Source organism: Schistocerca gregaria, chromosome 9 (genome assembly GCF_023897955.1).
Source record: "Schistocerca gregaria isolate iqSchGreg1 chromosome 9, iqSchGreg1.2, whole genome shotgun sequence".
Classification (NCBI taxonomy): Eukaryota; Metazoa; Arthropoda; class Insecta; order Orthoptera; family Acrididae; genus Schistocerca; species Schistocerca gregaria.
The window spans coordinates 180,603,625-180,624,599 of record NC_064928.1 but is presented as its reverse complement, the minus strand read 5'-3'; the positions used below and the strand labels follow the sequence as shown (position 1 = coordinate 180,624,599).

Here is a 20,975-nt window from a genome sequence, read left to right as displayed (position 1 = left end):
GGAGCTGTGGGAAGGATAGTGATTAGGACATTCCTCATTTCAGGGCATGATGAGAGATAATCAAAACTCTGGCAGAGAATGTTATTCAGTTGCTCCAGTCCCGGGTGGCACTGAATCACAAGGGATGTGCTCTTTTGTGGCTGGCAGGTGGGTATGTGGGAGCTAGTACGTGAATGGAGAAATAAGGCATGGGAGATCTGTTTCTGGACAGGGTCGGTATGGTCTGACGGCCTCAACAAGATCCTTGGCATATTTGGGGGAGAGACTGCTCGTCACAGCAGGTGCGGCAATCAGAAGTGGCTAGGCTGAATGGGAGGAAAATCTTGGTAAGGAACAGATGGCAGCTGTCAAAGTTAAGGTACCGTTAGTGGGTGGCAAGTGTGAAGTGGACAGGGGTACTGATGTAGACATTCTTGAAGTAGGGTCATCACACAGGAAAGTGCCTGTTAAGTTGAGGAGGACCAGTTGAAGAAAATGGGGGAGAATGTGTTCAGGCTCTGGAAGAATGTGGATAGGGTGCTCCCACCCTCAGCCCAAATCATGAAGATGTCGTCCATGAATCTGAACCATGTGAAAAGTTTGGGTTTCTGTGTAGTTAGGAAGGATTCCTTTACATAACCCATGAATAGGTTGGCGCAGAATGATCCCAAAGTGGGTGGCCACTGCTGTTCCATGGATTTGATTGTAGGTGGTGCCTTCAAAGGAGAAGTAACTGCAGGTGAGGATGTAGTTGCTCATGGGGACCAGAAAGGAAATTGTCAGTTTGGAGTCAGCTGGGTGTTGGGGAAGGCAGTGTTCAATAGCGGCAAGCTCATTGGCATTAGGAATTTTAGTGTAGAGAGAGGTGGCACCAACAATGAAGAGCAGGGTGCCACGCAGTAAAGAAACAGAAACTGTGGAGAGGCACTGGAAGAGATGGTTCGTGCCTTATGTACGATGGAAGGTTATTGGTAATAGGCTGTAGGTGTTGGTCCACGAGAGCAGAGATTCTCTCTGTATGTGCACAGTAATCATCCGCAATAATCTCTGCTGATTATAAACACAGTAGTGGAGTCTTTATTGGCAGGTCAGATTGTAGGGCAAGGATCAGCTTGTAGGTGGTGTATCATGGTTCTTTCAGTGGACATTAGGATGGTTTGCATATTAATGGATTTGGGATTTATGGTGAGGCAAAGTTCAAGATCAGGAAATTCTGCAAAGTTAACAGAGGGTGATTTGTGTGCAGTGAGGGGTGGATCACAGTTTGATAGAAAAGTGAACAGAGTTAGGCTTGTTTAAATATTGGTACTGGATTGTGCCTGATTGATAGGGTTGGCAGTAAAAAAGTGTTTTCACTGTAAGGACCAGGAGAAGGTCTTTGACAAGTCCACCATGATTGAATTTTCCCCACTCCCGAAATATGTATATGAGACAGATAGCCACAAACACTCTTTCGTTCTTGTACTTGAATAGGTTTTTCTTTGTATATTAAAGTAATTGCTTATCAAAGGTGAAATAACAAGGATTGTCAATGTGCCCTGGCTGAAACACTGGATGACACTGAAGTTATCTGTTGTCCAGCCATAAAAATTAAGAAAGCACAGCTTTCTATAAACCATGGAAGTGGCATACTGATAACCACATATCAAAATAAAGAGCCAATAGTATTCTTCAAAATAATAAGCTATCACATTGTATTAGTTTCCTGGCAGCAGCAGAAATAATCTTTTGAGCAACAGGAGCATCATCATCTTCAAATCGTTCAGATGGGGCAGCTGCAATTATTGTCAAAGACACACATTTCCTGCCTTTCACTGAAACATCATAAGCACCACCAAACCATTTTCTCGAAGACTGCAGGGAGCTTGTTCCTTGCACTTTCACAGATACCACTGTGCTGATGAGAAAATGTGGGAACACTGGCAAATGGGAAAAAAGGCTGGTCCATTTTTACACAGCATTACAAGAGACGCATGACCAGAATAATTTCTTTCAATGTTCCAAGAATTGTCCTTATATATTTATAAGAAAGAACTGTCTTGGATGTTCCTTGAAATATTGTGATTTCAACTTACTGTGTAGCTTTACATTATTCACATCAGCCATCACAAATGTCCCTTTATCTGGAAGTTCACGGGCAACACTTACCTTGATATGTATACGACAATGCAGATTGCAAAACTGTTGCATAATGCATGGCATTGTTGGTACCTGCCAAATACAATTTACTGTTTTACACCAATATATTTGTCAAGTAAAAGATACACCACCAGCACAATCCACGGGAAGTCACACAGCTGTTCAGTAGCTCTTAGTTCTTCTGTGCCTGACTACTTGTGGCTTGATAGCAAAATCACAGATCTAGCAACTATTCCAGGAATCAGAATTTTGGTGGACACTGGCCAAGGAATCACTTGTGAAATAACTTTCGTAGATTCACAGGCGTTTGTAAATGCTTCTCACAGTAATTACAGCAGCATCTTCACAGCTGTGTTACATTATTTTGTTGTTGCCTTCTGCCCAAAGACTGGTTAGATGCAGCTATCCACACCAGACCATCCAGTGCAAGCCTGTTCATCTATGCATAACCACTGAACCCTATAAATCAATGTGTGCCTTCTTACTGTATTCAAGCCTTTGTCTTCTCCTACAGGTTTTAATCAACCCCCTCTTCTCTCTCTCTCTCTCTCTCTCTCTCTCTCTCTCTCTCTCTCTCTTCCCTACATTACCAAACCTATGATTCGCTGATGCCTCAAGATGTTTACTATCAACCAATCCTTTCTTTTAGTCAGGTTGTGGCATAAATTTTGCAGTGGAAAAGGCTGATGAATTCTGTCAGAAAATTTTACTAGCCAAAGTTTCCGATCCCCTGACGTAGCTTAGCAAGTCAATAATGAAATTCCAAGTTATCAAATGTTAATGGATAGCATCACCTAATAGGTTACACAAGATTAATAGATTTTATAATGGAAGAACGTGGCATGAAGGAACTGGTCATCATTATTTTGTAACTGTTCCAGGCAAGCAGAAGAGGTTGAAGAGGCCCCCTAGCTACTGAGATCTTCCACTGAAACAAGACACTCCTTTGATTTAAATGCTGAGTTCCTGTAACATTATCAGTTTCTTGTACATAATAATGTTATTGACATGGTATATACATACATCCCAGTGAATATCTTATCCATACAAGTACTTGCAATTTTTGTTTTTTTGCTTTTTTTTCAGCAAGTTTTAAATAGTGCAAAGGAAAGCCAATAAATCAATGAAAGAAGAGGTCCATAAGAAGTCAAAAAGAATCAAAATTAACACGTTATTCAGCACTGTCAAGTGACAAGTCATTAAGTACTGTAATTTTCACAAGTGGTTGCAACAAAAGAGAGCAATGGGAAAATGATCAAGATTGTGGACAATCTGGTCTTGCTTAATTTAATATAGAATGACGTTCAATTTTGTTAATATTTCTCTGGTCTTCAGTTGAATGGCACTGGCTTCAGCTGGCCAGCTCTGGACGCGAAGCTGGCATGGTGACTGGAGAAGAGTGACTTCACGGCTTGACCCAATGTCCTCAGATGCACAGTGGTGACAATGCCTCCGAACCCTCTTCAACTGTCATGACAGGAGTGGATTTCCACATAGAAAGCTGTTGTGCTTTGATCATGGTCAAGGCTGGAGTCCCATGCCTTGCTTAATTGAAAGCCAGTGTTTTTATTTTTTTAGGTCTCCCCCGAACCATGGACCTTGCCGTTAAGGAGGCTTCCGTGCCTCAGCGATACAGATAGCCGTACCGTAGGTATAACCACAACAGAGGGGTATCAGTTGAGAGGCCATACAAACGTGTGGTTCCTGAAGAGGGGCAGCAGCCTTTTCAGTAGTTGCAAGGGCAACAGTCTGGATGACTGACTGATCTGGCCTTGTAACAATAACCAAAACGGCCTTGCTGTGCTGGTACTGCGAATGGCTGAAAGCAAGGGGAAACTACAGCCGTATTTTTCCTGAGGGCATGCAGCTTTACTGTATGATTAAATGATGATGGCGTCCTCTTGGGTAAAATATTCCGGAGGTAAAATAGTCCCCCATTCGGATCTCCGGGCGGGGACTACTCAAGAGGATGTCGTTATCGGGAGAAAGAGAACTGGAGTTCTACGGATCGGAGCGTGGAATGTCAGATCCCTTAATCGGGCAGGTAGGTTAGAAAATTTAAAAAGGGAAATGGACAGGTTAAAGTTAGATATAGCGGGAATTAGTGAAGTCCGGTGGCAGGAGGCAGAAGACCTCTGGGCAGGTGACTACAGGTTTATAAACACAAAATCAAATAGGGGTAATGCAGAAGTAGGTTTAATAATGAATAGGAAAATAGGAACGTGGGTAAGCTACTACAAACAGCATAGTGAACGCATAATTGTGGCCAAGATAGATACGAAGCCCACACCTACTACAGTAGTACAAGTTTATATGCCAACTAGCTCTGCAGATGACGAAGAAATTGAAGAAATGTATGATGAAATAAAAGAAATTATTCAGATAGTGAAGAGAGATGAAAATTTAATAGTCATGGGTGACTGGAATTCGAGTGTAGGGAAAGGGAGAGAAGGAAACGTAGTAGGTGGATATGGATTGGGGCTAAGAAATGAAAGAGGAAGCCGCCTGGTAGAATTTTGCACAGAGCACAACTTAATCATAGGTAACACTTGGTTCAAGAAACATAAAAGAAGGCTGCATACATGGAAGAATCCTGGAGATACTGACAGGTTTCAGATAAGATTATATAATGGTACGACAGAGATTTAGGAACCAGGTTTTAAATTGTAAGACATTTCCAGGGGGTAAGATAGATACTGCTTACAGGAAAATTAAAGAGACCTTTGGAGATAAGAGAACCACTTGTATGAACAGCAAGAGCTCAGATGGAAACCCAGTTCTAAGCAAAGAAGGGAAAGCAGAAAGGTGAAAGGAGTATATAGAGGGTCTATACAACGGCGATGTACTTGAGGACAATATTATTGAAGTGGAAGAGGATGTAGATGAAGATGAAATGGGAGATACGATACTGCGTGAAGAGTTTGACAGAGCACTAAAAGACCTGAGTTGAAACAAGGCCCCCGGAGTAGACAACATTCCATTGGAACTACTGACGGCCTTGGGAGAGCCAGTCCTGACAAAACTCTACCATCTGGTGAGCAAGATGTATGAGACAGGCGAAGTACCCTCAGACTTCAAGAAGAATATAATAATTACAATCCCAAAGAAAGCAGGTGTTGACAGATGTGAAAATTACCAAACTATCAGTTTAATAAGTCACAGCTGCAAAATACTAACGCAAATTCTTTACAGATGAATGGAAAAACTGGTAGAGGCCGACCTCGGGGAAGATCAGTTTGGATTCCGTAGAAATACTGGAACACATGAGGCAATACTAACCTTATGACTTATCTTAGAAGAAAGATTAAGGAAAGGCAAACCTACGTTTCTAGCATTTGTAGACTTAGAGAAAGCTTTTGACAATGTTGACTGGAATACTCTCTTTCAAATTCTAAAGGTGGCAGGGGTAAAATACAGGGAGCGAAAGGCTATTTATAACTTGTACAGAAACCAGATGGCAGCTATAAGAGTCGAGGGGCATGAAAGGGAAGCAGTGGTTGGGAAAGGAGTAAGACAGGGTTGTAGCCTCTCCCCGATGTTATTCAATCTGTATATTGAGCAAGCAATAAAGGAAACAAAAGAAAAAATCGGAGAAGGTATTAAAATCCATGGAGAAGAAATAAAAACTTTGAGGTTCGCCGATGGCATTGTCATTCTGTCAGAGACAGCAAGGGACTTGGAAGAGCAGTTGGATGGAACGGACAATGTCTTGAGAGTAGTATATAAGATGAACATCAACAAAAGCAAAACGAGGATAATGGAATGTAGTCGAATTAAATCGGGTGATGCTGAGGGAATTAGATTAGGAAATGAGACACTTAAAGTAGTAAAGGAGTTCTGCTATTTGGGGAGCAAAATAACTGATGAAGGTCGAAATAGAGAGGATATCAAATGTAGACTGGCAATGGCAAGGAAAGCGTTTCTGAAGAAGAGAAATTTGTTAACATCGAATATAGATTTAAATGTCAGGAAGTCTTTTCTGAAAGTATTTGTATGGAGTGTAGCCATGTATGGAAGTGAAACATGGACGATAAATAGTTTGGACAAGAAGAGAAGAAAAGCTTTCGAAACGTGGTGCTACAGAAGAATGCTTAAGATTAGATGGGTAGATCACGTAACTAATGAGGAAGTATTGAATAGGATTGGGAAGAACAGAAGTTTGTGGCACAACTTGACAAGAAGAAGGGATCGGTTGGTAGGACATGTTCTGAGGCATCAAGGGATAACCAATTTAATATTGGAGGGCAGTGTGGAGGGTAAAAATCATAGAGGGGGACCAAGAGATGAATACACTAAGCAGATTCAGAAGGATGAAGGTTGCAATAGGTACTGGGAGATGAAGCAACTTGCACAGGATAGAGTAGCAGGAGAGCTGCATCAAACCAGTCTCAGGACTGAAGACCACAACAACAACATGTAGTCAGATTCTATAGGCACAAAAGGTATTGTACTGTTGTCACACATTTGTGACTTAATAATTCACGATTTAACCAAGAGAGATGTTTTTCTACCAAAGTGGTCTTTGTCGTCTGTTCCTTGTCTGTACAGTGTTAATGCTCAGTGCCTCTCTCCTGGAAAGTTTAGGCAGGCTGGCCTACATCCATTTTCCCCACACTGGCAATGGATGCAATAGACGCCCAGCTTTTGGAGTCCGAGGTAATCATCAACTGATCCCAGCAAGGCTTTCACATGGGATGGAAAGTGAAACACATGCTTCAGTTTATGAGGGACATATCATTTCATAAATAATGCTCACATTGCGTTTACCTACACAGTCATTTTTTTCCCAATATCTCTTTACAATCCTTGCATATAGTTTCCCTGCTTCTCTATGACTGAATCCCAACATCTCAGAAGCTCTATTATTCTACACACGAGACCACTTCTGTTTAACTGTCGGATGGTTCGGGTAATAGTGGTAGGAAGATCTCCCAGAGAAAGGTAATGATGTCCGCACATAAGTTTTTTCAACTTTGGGAGCAAGTCGAAGTCTGGTGGACTCACGTCTGGGCTGTAGGGAGGATGCGGCAACAATTCCCATCTGTATTCATGCAGTTTTTGGACCACAACATTGCCGATATGTGGGCAAGTATTGCCATGGAGAATTAGTGGCCAAGCCTCAAATAACTGAGATCTGATTTTTGTGCATTTTCCTGCACGGATTTTTTTGTGAAGTTATGACAATACACTGCTGTGACATTTGTTCCTCATAGGACCATCTGTCATGATGATTCCTTTATCATCATTTGCTTGAGCTTCAACTGAGTGCATCAAAAAAAAAAAAAAAAAAAAAAAAAAAAAAAAAAAAAAAAAAAAAAAAAAAAAAAAAAATAGACACAGTGAGTCTGAAGCTCTCCAACAATTGGACTGCGATTTCAACTCTGGTTTAAAGTACCTAATCCACATTTCATCAATAGTGACAATTTCACACAAGAATCCTTGACCTTCGCAGTTGATTGGTTTGTGGGATTGAAGGGACCAGACTACTAGGGCCATTGGTCTCTGTTTCCATGAACTTGAAACCCCTCACAAGGAATAAAAACAAACAACGGAGATGACAAGAGACAACACAGGACACAAGAAAGACACAGACAGAGACCAGACAAAAGGGATTAAAATCACACCAAGTGTGACAGTGGTTGGCCAAACATAGAAACAAAAAAGGAATAGCCAACCCTCAAGAAACGCACTAAAAACCCCAGTCTAAAATCGTAGCCAAAGGCCAGACTCAACACAAAAAAAGGGCAAACACTCAGATCAAGCGATAAAAACCCACTGCATGAATAAAACTCAAAACTAAATCTGCCATCGCAACGTGATCTGATAAAAGGGTAGGAAGTGTATCAGGCAGTGCAAAAATCTGCCTGAGCGGAGTTAAAAGTGGGCAGTCCAACAAGATGTGGACCACCGTCAAAGCTGAACCGCAGCGACATTAAGGTGGGTCCTCACGGTGCAATAAACAGCTGTGTGTTATCCAGGTGTGGCCAATGCATAGCCGGCAGAGGACACCAGAGTCCTTGCGAGAGATACACAAGGAGGAACACCACGCACCGGTAGCATCCTTGCTGGACCGAAGTTTGTTGGCTGAAGGAAGGGTGCGCCATTCATCACCGCAGGTGCGAAGTACCTTCTGCCACAAAACTGACCTGAGATCACTCTCCGAAAGGCCTATCTCCAAGGCTGGGGCACCAACAGCCTGTTTGGCCAGCGAGTCAACACATTCATTTCCCAGTATGTCGATATGACCCGGGGTCCACACAAAGACCACAGCGCGGCTGCAACGGGCAAGAGTATGGAGGGACTCCTGGATAGCCATCACCAGATGGGGTCCACACAAAGACCACAGAGCAGCTGCAACAGGCAAGAGTATGGAGGGACTCCTGGGTATCCATCACCAGACGAGAGCAAGGAAAACACTGGTCGATAGCTTGTAAACTGCTCAGGGAGTCACTACAGATAACGAAGGACTCACCTGAGCAGGAGCGGATATACTCTAGAGCTTGAGAGATGGCAACCAGCTCAGCAGTGAAAACACTGCAGCCAGCCAGCAATGAGAGTTGTTCATAGTGATCCCCTAGAGTAAGACCATAACCGACACGACCACCTACCATCGAACCGTCAGTAAAGACGTCAGAGTCTTGAAACGTGATAAGGATCGAAAGAAAGTGGCGGTGGAGGGCCTCAGGAGGGACTGAGTCCTTCGGGCCCTGTGCCAAATCGAGCTGAAGGCATGGGTGGGACACACACCACGGAGGTATACGCAGAGCGGACCGGGAAACAGGTGGAACATGAATAACCTCAAGCCCAAAGGGAAGAGCTATGACGCGAACCGCGATCGTTCACCATGACCGAGGCTTCCATCCTGGAAGATGGACAACGAACTGAGGGAACAGGAGACAATAATTGGTATGTCCGAGCAAGCTACAAACATGTGTAGCATAAGCTGCCAGTAATCATTGGTGCTGGAACCGTAATGGAGGGACACCTGCCTCCACAAGTACACTGTTAACAGGGCTTGTTTGGAAAGCTCCAGTGGCGAGTCAAATCCCACTGTGAAGGATGGGGTCCAGCAACAGCAATGCGGAAGTGGATGCTGAACCGTAAGCCAGGCTCCCATAATCTAGATGGGACTGAATTAACGCCTCGTACAGCCATAGAAGGGTAGACCGATCGGCACCCCAGCTGGTGCGACTCGAGCAACGAAGAGTGTTAAGATGCCACCAGCATATTTGTTTAAGCTGCCAAATATGAGGCAGCCAAGTGAATCGAAAACCAATCCCAAAAACCGATGTGTCTGCCATTCAGCAGCTGCAATGTCAGTGGAGATATACGAGGGTCAGTCAAAAACTAATGCCTCCTATTTTTTTTTCTACGTTTAATTGTCAGGAAATTTAAATGCAATTACATAGGTTGAAAACCACAACATTGAGGATCATTTTGTCATTTTTCGATGTAATCTCCGCCCATCTCTACAGTTTTGGTCCATCTTTGAACAAGGGCATGTATCCCAGCACGGTAAAAAATCACAGCTCTGCTTCCTAAGCCATTGACGCACGGATGTTTTGACGGCCTCCTCATCTTCAAAATGAATCCCACGATGAGCTTCTTTTAGTGGCCCGAACAGATGGAAGTCTGATGGTGCCAGGTCAGGGCTGTATGGGGGATGAGGCAAAACTTCCCATCCAATTTCGACAATCTCGTCAGAGGTGTGACGACTGGTGTGTGGTCTTGCATTGTCATGCAAAAGAAGAACATCTGCCATTGATTTTGTTGGGCGAACTCGCTGAAGACGTGCTTTAAGTTTTTTGAGGGTTGTGACGTATTGAACAGAATTTATTGTGCATCCCTGCTCCAAAAAATCAACCAGAATCACACCCTCTGTATCCCAGAAAACTGTTGCCATAACTTTCCCTGCCGATCGCACAGTTTTGAATTTTTTCTTCCTCGGCGAGCTTGTGTGACGCCACTCCATTGACTGCCTCTTTGATTCGGGTTCAAAAAAATGCACCCATGTTTCGTCCCCGGTCACAATTTTTTTCAGAAACTCATCTCCCTCCAAACGGAAGCGGTGCAAGTGTTTGGAGACTATTGTTTTCCTTGCCTTTTTATTCTGATCGGTTAACATTCTTGGAACCCACCGTGCACAAACTTTTGAGTACCCCAATTGTTTAATAATCGTGAACACACTGCCTTTACTAAGAGAAATAATGCGACACACTTCATCTGCAGTCACCCGACGGTCACCACTAATGATGTCATCAACTTGCTGAATGTTGTGTGGAGTCACTGCACTCACCGGCCTGCCGCTCCGCTTTTCGTCAGTCAACGGTGTTTGCCCTTCAGCTTCCTTAAAACGACGAACCCATCGTCTAACAGTGCTGACATCCACTGTCACAACACCATACACCTTCTTCAGTCTTTCATGAATGCGTATGGGCGTTTCACCTTCTGCATTCAAGAATTCAATCACACAACGCTGTCTCAAACGAACATCGATGTCGGCCATCTTACAAACTTCTGCTGTGCTGCCACCTGTTGACACAGAAAGTTACTACTGCAGTGGATTGCAGAAGAAGGTTTGAGGAATGGCGCCAAATTCAAATTTTTCACTTAATTTTTTTAAGTAGAAAAAAAATGGGAGGCATTACTTTTTAACCGACCCTCGTAGTATAGGCAGAAGTCGTCAGCATACAAGGAAGATTAGACAGACATTCCCACTGCTGCAGCGAGCCCATTAATTGCAATCAAAAAGAGATAGACACTTAAGACAGATCCTTGCGGTACCCAATTCTCCTGAACTTGGGAGGAACTATGGAAGGCCGTAACTTGAACGCAGAAGGAACGAAGCGACAGAAAATTTTGTATGAAAATTGGGAGCTGACCCCAATGAAGCGTAGAGAGGAGGTGATGTCGCCATGTCTTATCGTATGCCTGCCGCATATTAAAAAAAGACGGCAACCAGATGCTGATAGTGGGCAAAGGCCATACGGATGGCAGACTCCAGACACACCAGATTATCCGCGGCACGGCGGCCCTTACAGAACACACCCTGGGATGGAGCCATAAGGCCCTGAGACTCAAGTAGCCAACTCAACCTCTGGCTCATCATGCATTCGAGCAACTTGCAAACAACATTGGTAAGGCTAATGGGGCGGTAACTATCCACCTCCAGTGGGTTCTTGCCAGGTTTCAACACAGGGATTACGACGCTTTTTCGCCATTGGGATGGGAACTCGCCCTCAACCCAGATATGGTTGAAAAGGTCTAGGAGGCATCATTGGCAGTCCACCGAGAGGTGTATCAGCATCTGACAGTGGATGCGATCTCCCCGGGAGCCGTATCAGGGCAAGTGGCTAGGGCACTTTGGAATTCCCACTCACTGAAAAGAGTATTGTATGATTCAGGGTGGGGCATCTGGAATGAAAAGCTCCGATGTTCCAACTGCTCTTTCAGTGAGCGGAAGGCCAGTGGGTAATTTGTAGACGCGGAACTCTGAGCAAAATGCTCCGCTAAGCGGTTTGCAATTGTGTCCGAGTCAGTACAGACTGTTCCATTCAGTGAAAGCACATGTACGCTGACGAGGGTCTGATAGCCATAGGGGTCACCTAATCTTGGTCCAAACCTGTGATGGAGAGGTACAGAGGCCAATGGTGGAGACATATCTTTCCCAGCATTCCTGCCTGCATTGGTGAATGAGACGGCAGGCTTGAGCACAGAGCTGTTTAAAGGCGATGAGGTGTTCCAATGAGGGATGTCACTTGTGACATTATAGTGCCTGCCTGTGATCTTTAATCACCTCGGCAATCTTGGGCGACCACCAAGGCACAGTTCTCTGCCAAGGGGACCCAGAAGAACAGGGAATGACAGATTCTGCGGCAGTAACGATGCTGGTGGTGACCGAGTAACCATCACACCAATGTCGTCATTGGGAAGAGGCTCAATAGTGGCAATGGAGATTAACAACTCCCAGTCAGCCTTATTCATAGTCCATCTGCAGGGGAGCCCAGAAGAGTGACGCTGTGGCAGTGACAGAAAGATCGGAAAGTGGTCACTACGACAAGTCGTCATGCACACTCCATTGGACAGATGGTAACAGGCTAGCTAGGGCTGCAGATCGAAAAGTCGATGACTGAGTAGATGTCATGCGCCACACTGAAATGTGTGAAGGCACCATTATTTAAAAGAGAAAGGTCTAGCTGTGCCAATACCTGCTCAACAATGCTGCCTTGGCCTGTTGCCACTGATCCACCCAACAGAGGGTTATGGGTGTTGAAGTCACCCAGCAACAGAAAAGATGGCAGCAATTGGGCTATCAGCGCAGCCAGGTCATGCCGCGGGACATCACCATCCGGTGGAAGATAGAGACTGCAGACTGTAACAGCCTGAGGCATCCACACCCGAACAGCAACAGCGTCTAAAGGTGTTTATACAAGGACGGATTTGCTGTAAACGGAGTGAAGAACGTAGATGCAGATGCCACCAGATACCTTCTCATATGCTGCCCAGTTCCTATAATAACCCCGATAGCCATGGAGGACGGGGGTTCACATCGCCGGAAATCAAGTTTCCTGAAGAGCAAATCAGAGGAAAGGGTGAAGGCTGAGAAGTTGTCGGAGCTCAGCAGGATGGTGGAAAAAACCACTGCAGTTCCACTGGAGGATGACATTGTCCATGGCCAAGAAAGGCATGAAGGGACCAAGGAGGCTGATTACACCGCTGGGTGACCTGCTGTCACCGACTGAGTACCTGTGCGAGTGACATCCATTGTGTCTGAGAGTCCGGCGAGATCTAGGTCCTCAGCGGATGCCAGAATCCCAGAGCTTGTAGGTTGCGGTGGGGCGAGTGCCACCGCACATTCCTTCATCTTAAGAGTTCTTCTTCCTGGACTTTTCTCGCTGCTCCTTGGGTATTACTGGCTGGGAGGGCTTCACCGACTCAGTCTCCGGGACGAAGGATGATCGCGAAGCCCTACAACTGGCTGCTTGTGGGCACTTATGCCACTAATGGGCATCATCCTTCCCACTTGTGGAAACCTGGGAAGGGAGGGACCCAAAGGACCCCTTGCGAGCAAGAGGAGCCGAAGAAGTTGGACACTTCTCTGGCTTAGAAGTGGGGACAGACATCCCTGATGAATGGGGGGGTGGGGGGGGGGGGGGTGTTGCTCCTGAAGTAGGTGGCACAGGAGGAACAGGGTGGGTAGCGCCCCCTATGGGAAAGGGGGCGTGTGGAGTTGTATGGCTCAGTGAACCGACCAGAATTCACTGAAATGATGGGGCTATCATGGTTGTCGTAGTGATGGCATATGAGGAATAATTCGCACAGGATGGAGTCATTCATATTTTCTCTTAGCCTCAGTATAGGTCAGTCAGTCCAGGGTCTTATATTCCATGATTTTCCGCTCTTTCTGTAAGATCCTGCAGTCTGGCAAGCAATGTGAATGTCGCTCTCTGCAGCTGACACAGGTGGGAGGTGGGGCACATGGAATATTGGGATGTGATGGGCGTCCACAATCTCGACACGTGATGCTGGAAGTACAGCGGGAAGACATATAGCCGAACTTCCAGCACTTAAAGCACCGCATCAGGGGAGGGATATAGGGCTTGACATCACATCGGTAGACCATCACCTTGACCTTCTCTGGTAATGTATCACCCTGAAGGCCAAGATGAAGGCACTGGCAGCAATCTCATTATCCTTCGGACCCTGATGGACGTACCGGATGAAATGAACACCTCACCGCTCTAAATTGGAGCGCAGCTCATCATCATCAGACTGCAAAAGAAGGTCCCTGTGGAAAATAATACCCTGGACCATATTTAAACTCTTATGGAGTATGATGGTAACTAAAACACCCCCCAACTTGTCACAAGCAAATAACCTTCGTGGCTGGGCAGAGGATGCCGTTTTTATCAATACTGACCCAGAGCGCATTTAGGACAAGCCCTCCACCTCCTCAAACTTGTCCTCCAAACACTCTATGAAGAATCCCCATCAGCTCTTGTACAAACTAGGAACTGGGGTGAACAAGTGTCTCTGCCATTCTGATCCTTACGCTCCTCCCAGGGAGGGGAACGAATTGGGATCGTATTTCTGAGAACGCTTAAAGACTGCTGGCAGCAGGCCACCAGCAAGAGATGATGTACCACACTTCACTGCGGGTCATCCGTCCTGATGCCACCCACTCCAACCAAGGGCCCTCCCCAAAGACACCACCCAGCCTCAGCAAGGGCCACCTAGCAGGATGGCCAGTGCCGGGAGTACCAATGCCCCAGGGAGATAGGCATCTACTCCTTGGCATACATGGGGAGTTAATGGTGCAGGCATCAGCAGAGCGATCCCTGTGTTGTCAGGGGTCTACAACCAACAGCGTACATGGTGGCCCCACCACAACGGACTGGCTACCATGCTGGATATTAGGTGCAAGGAAGTCCATGGTCTTTGTAGTCTCTGCAAAAAGCAACACTGCACAGTGCATGGTGGAAATTGCACCCAGGAATGTATCCTCGCCCAAGAGATGGAGAACGAGCGGGACTGCAATGCAACAACGAGAAAGCTGGCTAAAGGTCTCAATGCATAATGGACACAATGCAAGAAACATAAGAGAGACATTTTATAAATAATGCACAGATTGGTATTACTGTGGATTGGTGAATGCAACAACAATGAAAATTGCATCAGATGTGGTGGGGAGCAAGAAGCATGTGTTTCTGTTTTTTACTGTGTACTCCAACATAAAATTGGTAAGAGGTAGAAATTGATCCTCCAGGAGACTCAGGCACTGTGACTGTTGAAGACCAGAGGTAAAAAGAGTAAAGATAGCAGTTCTGGCATCAAATCACATGATTACAAAGTACCCAATTCTTTCAACATTCAGCAGAAAATAACATTAAAAAACAACTTCACACACATTAGTCCACCACTGACTGACTTCAAAGATACTTGTTCATGTCTCCTAAGTGGGAATGGCATTATTTCCATCACATCACTCTCACAATACCTAATTACCAAACAACAAAAGTGCAAATGTTCCAACTACAAGCTACTTTGCAATTAGCTTAGATTAATGTTCTCTGCACTGAAAATCGCCTTATGGCGTTTACCTAATTCCACACAGATAAACTCAGTGGCAATTCAGCATTTGTATAAAACCAATATTTAAGGTCTGTGCAACAGGTCTGCAGAATCACAACCCTTTTACACTTTGCAGGTTATTTTCAGTTCACTAACTTAACATTCAGAAGAAGTAAACATAATGTTAATGCACTCATCTTCATTATCAGTATATGACCCATTTCAGACTGCCAAATAAGCAGATTTGAAATCACACTTTTAATTGGAATCAACACAGGACAATTACACTTCAGCCATTTTCAACCAGCACTTAACACCAATAATTATCCGACCATTTCCAAAAATGTCTCTCTTCACTTGGGCATCAAATAGAACTGTGCATCATTTCAGACTCCAGGCGGTATTACTGGAGACTGAGATATCACCTGTCTAATTGGCCAACAAATATCACCATGCCAAAAACCAGGGGACCATCAGTGCCAGATGCTGACGTAGTTGACTGGAAGTATGCTGTCGCTGGACGAGGAGGCGCACCCTGGAACTGGTTTGAATGGGTAGGAACAGGCTGAAGGAAGGCAGCACGGGAACAAATGAGAGATGAATATGGCAAGGGTGGTGGAGTATGAGCAGAGGGTGGGGACTGAGCCCAGCGATGTGCAGATGAACTTGCACCTGGCCCACACCTACCAGCTGGAATATTAACTATCTACTAGGCCATTCATGAGCTAGTGAAATGAAAGTCTGAATACTGGAGCACATAGTACCATCTAGTTTAAACACCTGATAATAGTTCACATAATATGCACACTGAAGAGACATGTGCTAAACTCTCATAAGGTTATTCAGTAGAGACAGAATAAATATTTTCCATTGTCTTGCTTCTTCTCAAACTCAATCAATGCCAAAAACATCGCTGCATTTTCTGTAGTCTGCATTTGCAAATATATACTCCGCTTCTTTTGCTATTGCACAAATTATTGATCCTCTACTCTTCTAGCGATCCGTAAGAACACCAAGCTTTTCCAATCCCTTTATCACTTGATCAAGGACACCATATTCATAACTCAGCTTCATTGGGTACAGCTGATGGTGAATTCTACTCGCATCTACAGCATGTCAAACATGGTGACCAAAAATACAAATACCACGCGAACCAATGCATTGACTAAACCCAGTGAAACTAGGCAAACAAGCACGGAAAAAAGAACTTCAAACTGTCATAAAATAAAAGCAGACAAAACCATAAGATCACACTATCCCCATTTCCAGTTAACCTATATAGCTCAACCCTAGACCAGGATATCAACAACACCATCCTCACTCCACAATTACAAAATCTTGTATCCTAATCTTCAGCTCACCTATATAGCTCAACCTATGAGTGAAAGTGCACTTATGGTGTCAGTGGCTTGTCTTGTACATGTTGCAGTATGTAATTGTACGCTTGGTGAATAATGGGAAGTAAACCTGAAAAAGAGTGACTCAGATAGGACAAGATAGCAGAACCCACAAGAACATAAATTTTGATACACATTGTAAGTGGATCAGGGTTTTTATGAAATCATGGGAGCAGGTAGATGAATCTATTCTTAATTAAATCATGGGGGAGGTAGGTGGATAAATGTTTATTACTAATAGAGTTGCATGGCAACAGGATATACTAATAAACACTGATCAACAAACATTCTACCACAATTTAATTAAAAACACTGCTCCACTTACTCAGGCGCTACACAGGCACCTAAGAGTACAGTTTCAATTTTGTGAGATATTCTGTATCACATGACAATATTCTGCAAAATATATTCCATTTGTGCCACCATGTAATTTCATATACACATCATGACAAATGTTACATACTAAATGACATGATGACATACCTCACAAACACATCACCACCATGTAATTAAACTGCTGCAGCATGCCACCTGTTCACCCAGCACACCCTCTACAACAACATTTCACATCCACTCCACAATAAAAACACCGCAGCTTGATGACATCACAGTACACCGTGGCACATTAATGGGTCGAAGCAGACAGGTGGTATCCTACAACCAAGTACATCCCACCAGACATTGCTCGAGTACTTACAACTCCAATAAACGATAAGTATTAATGAAAATTACTTCAGCTGTATATTCTTGTTTTTCTTCCACATTTATTGTGTTACGATCGACTTCATTTCTTTGAAGATTATCAGGCTGCTTAGTTTGCTGAAATCAATGCATAGACGGTCTTGCTGTCATATGTAATGTTAAAGACAAAATCTAAAAGCCTTTGCAATCAGTGTTCTTGGATGTGGTTTTTAACATTACATATGACGAGCAGACCATCTGCATCTCTACTTCAGTGCAACTTGGAAAGCTGAAGATGTTCAAAGAAATAAATCAGACCCTAACACAATAAATGTGTAAAAAATACAGCCAAGGTGATTTTCTTTTATTATCAATGTTGTTACTGCGACAGGAACTGTTGCAGGGTTGCCGCAAATGAAAATGTGGCAGGACCGAATGGGAGGGGCCGCAAACAAACGAGACGGACGAATGGGAATGGAAGGACAAGCATGACGACAGACAACAGAGCAAGACACCAAGATCAACAACACAGTATTAAGCAATGGGGTCACAAGAGATAACCGCACGAATTCAAAACAACGTCCACTCGTAAACGGGTAGTAAGCACACACAACGTAAACATGATGTCCGTAAGCGAGATATCAACCGACTCAATGTGACTACCAGACTACCTCGCTGAGTGAGAGGCAGCTACCTAAATACATGACAGGATATGTCACTATTGACCACTGGGACCACATGCTCCACAGTGGCAACTCGGGCCAGGAGTGCGCAGAGCCACGGCTTATGGCACGATTGCTGCAGAGACCGTGCCATCTGGTGCGGATTCGAAACCTGTGGCGCTCGGTACCGGAATCAACATTAATGTCGGCTGTGGGCACTCAACATGACCAAGTTGAACTACAAGATAGACGTATCTGCACTCTTCAAGCTGAGGCTGGGCAAACATAATCGCCTTCAGTTTATGCTCCAGTATCTTGTCACATTTCACAGTCACTTAGCGTTTCAAAGTGGATGCAACAGAAACTGTTAACAGTATTTTACACACGAGACAAAAGCCTACAAGTCAGCAAACAAAATGAGGGTGCTTGGTATAACAGGATAAGATAAAGCTATCACACAAGTGCTGAATCAAAGGTAAAGCCTCTTCTAATTACGTTTCAGGAGAACAACAAGGTTTGGGAAATTACAAGGAACCTCAGGTACTTTCTATTTAATTATACACCACAATGCCAGTGTCCTTATGACAGCATGAATAACAGAGCCACACACACCGTTATGCTCTCAATGGTTTCCATACAGGAAACTGAGTCATTTCAGTCTAATCAACAGTTCACAGTACACAATGTCAGTCAGAGTCAGCTTAAGGCCTAAGAGACAGAAGCCGCCACTTGGGGTGTGACGCTGAAACTGGTGCAACAACTGTAACATTTCTGTAAAGGACATATCACAATTAGTAGAGGCCACTTGGGGTACTGAGTACGCAGGAGCATCAGGGGCACCCATATGGAATGTCTGCATACACTGTGTATCACAATTAGCAGCAAAAACTAATATGAGTGAAAGTGCCCACAGAGAAAGGTGAAAGGGGGTGGGAGGAGGAGACAGTTGAGGGAGGCAAATGATAAGTCACTTGTGTGGAAAAATGTTTTTGAACTGGCCCTTGTGTGGGCCATATCTATCCTACATAAAGAGATTCATCTCTAGAGTGGCAAGCTCAGCTATTGTATGTTAACCTACGTGTATCTTCAGGCTGCCATATCAACCACTGTTAAATACAGCTGGAGGACCTTTATGATGTTTAGCTTGCTCTTCTCAAAGCCGAAAATAACAGGAATGAGTGAAAGAATGGGGAATAGCAAGAGACAAGCAGGAATTACAGAATATGATGTTGATATCACCTCCAACAGTTACAGCAAAATAATGATGCACAATAGGCTAACACTTAAAAAATGAAATTAGTTTACTTGTGTTAAGGTTTTTTTTTTTTTTTTTTACATGCGGTATCTAATGGAAAATAATTTAATGCAAGTGAGTAATAAAAAAATCCTGAAAAGGTAAGTGTAATCAACCACAAACTCACATCCAATTTATTTTTAAACTGTATCTAGTACATATCACAATACAGAATAGCAATTGTGTGTCGTAATATAACTTGCCTAGACCAAATTCTTCCTGTTCATCTTCATGGGCCTCCAGGTCATCACTCTCATTAACTTGTTGTAAGAAATCAATATACAACCTAGAGTGAAATGAACTTATCTCTTCTTCTGTTGCCAGCCGGCTTGGAACTGGGGTGAGATGATTTAACAAACCACAGGCTACAATCAGTTCATGGACTAATGTTGCCTAGAAAAGATTTCGTTTCTATTAGTACTGTTCCTTGCATGCCAAAATATGATGAAATAAAGAAAAAATAAACACACTTCATAACTTATGATAATTCTCTCTGACAAATAACTAATCTGTACTTACAAATATGTTTGAATATTCTCAACAGTAAAACCAGCAGCCAGAATAAGAGGAGAGTTATGAATTATTTGCCCATTCTTTGACGTGAGAAAAACAAGTTGAGTTGACCAGCTTAACAGATTTCTGAATTATGATTACAGATTGACTGATTGTGAGAAAAACACAAAGGGTACTGGATATAATGCGCAGTTGTACCTCATCATCTATACTTTTCCGCAGTTACCTGGCTACCTATATCGCTAATGGCATAGTTGCAAATGAGCTCCTCACTGCAATACACTCAGTTTGCAAACAGACACTGCAATAAATAAAGGAACTGCAGCTCTACAAATACGAAAGAAGGAACAAATACGGGGCAGTAGTTTATGTGAAAAGTCTTAAATGCGTGTAGATAAGCACGTTGGAAAAATATAATGCTTCTGTTAGTAAAAACGCAAGTATAACTGTTAGCGCCAATCACTTTGTAACATCTACCTTTGAACTAGGAAAAAAAACTCACCCTTCCGTTGACTTGGGGAATTCTATCACATTCCTTTCTCAGTTGCTTACTGTCAATATATACAACTTTCTTTGTGCAATTGGAGCTCATTTTCCCCCGTTTATATTAAACTGCAGCATAAACTAACATTTCAAATTCGCGGAATGTTTACTTGTGCTATTGTCAGCTATCGATAACAGAATCTATCGACAGAAAATATCGAACGTGAGCTATCGATAACTTAGTTCCAGGGACGGAAAAAAAAATCAAAATTTCGAATAATTATTGATCGAATTCGAAAATTAAAAATGTTGTCACACGCAACCTGCTCATTTAGAGGTATAATCTGTTTTAAAAGTTTATTCGCAGAACATTTTGCAGACAGTATATACACACACCACTGAACTCTTCTTCCTAACTTATATAATTGTACGATACATAATTCAGGAGATATGACATTATAAACATTGAGAGGATTGAGTAACTAGGTTTCGCTTAAAATTGAGCGCAAGCTACTGAGACTATATCCACACAATGTTTCGTAATAGGAGCACTTCAGCGATTTACGTCAAACTTCAAGCGTAGTTTCAAACCTTTCCTAAAATCACATTAACAGCATTCGCAATTGCGAATAAGGAACACCGCCAGCTATAAACGGAATGAAGAGAATGAAAATTTGTGCCGGGTGGGGACACGAACCCAGATTTCCCGCTTATCGCGAGCAGTTGCCTTTCAATTTGGCTATGCTAGCACGACCC

General features: G+C 43.6%; 1 protein-coding gene across 1 annotated transcript in view; it reads right to left on the bottom strand.

Annotated features, from left to right (window-relative positions):
* The window catches only part of LOC126292219 (histone deacetylase 8-like), a 93,683-nt gene extending 73,259 nt beyond the window's left edge, over window positions 1-20,424 (bottom strand). The window contains exons 1-2 of the mRNA XM_049986085.1: window positions 20,239-20,424; window positions 19,427-19,616 (exon numbers count right to left, since the gene is read on the bottom strand). Coding sequence (XP_049842042.1) covers window positions 19,427-19,616; window positions 20,239-20,328 — 280 coding nt within the window. The 5' untranslated portion in view covers window positions 20,329-20,424. The remainder of the gene's footprint in view (window positions 1-19,426; window positions 19,617-20,238) is intronic.
* Window positions 20,425-20,975: the final 551 nt, after the last annotated feature.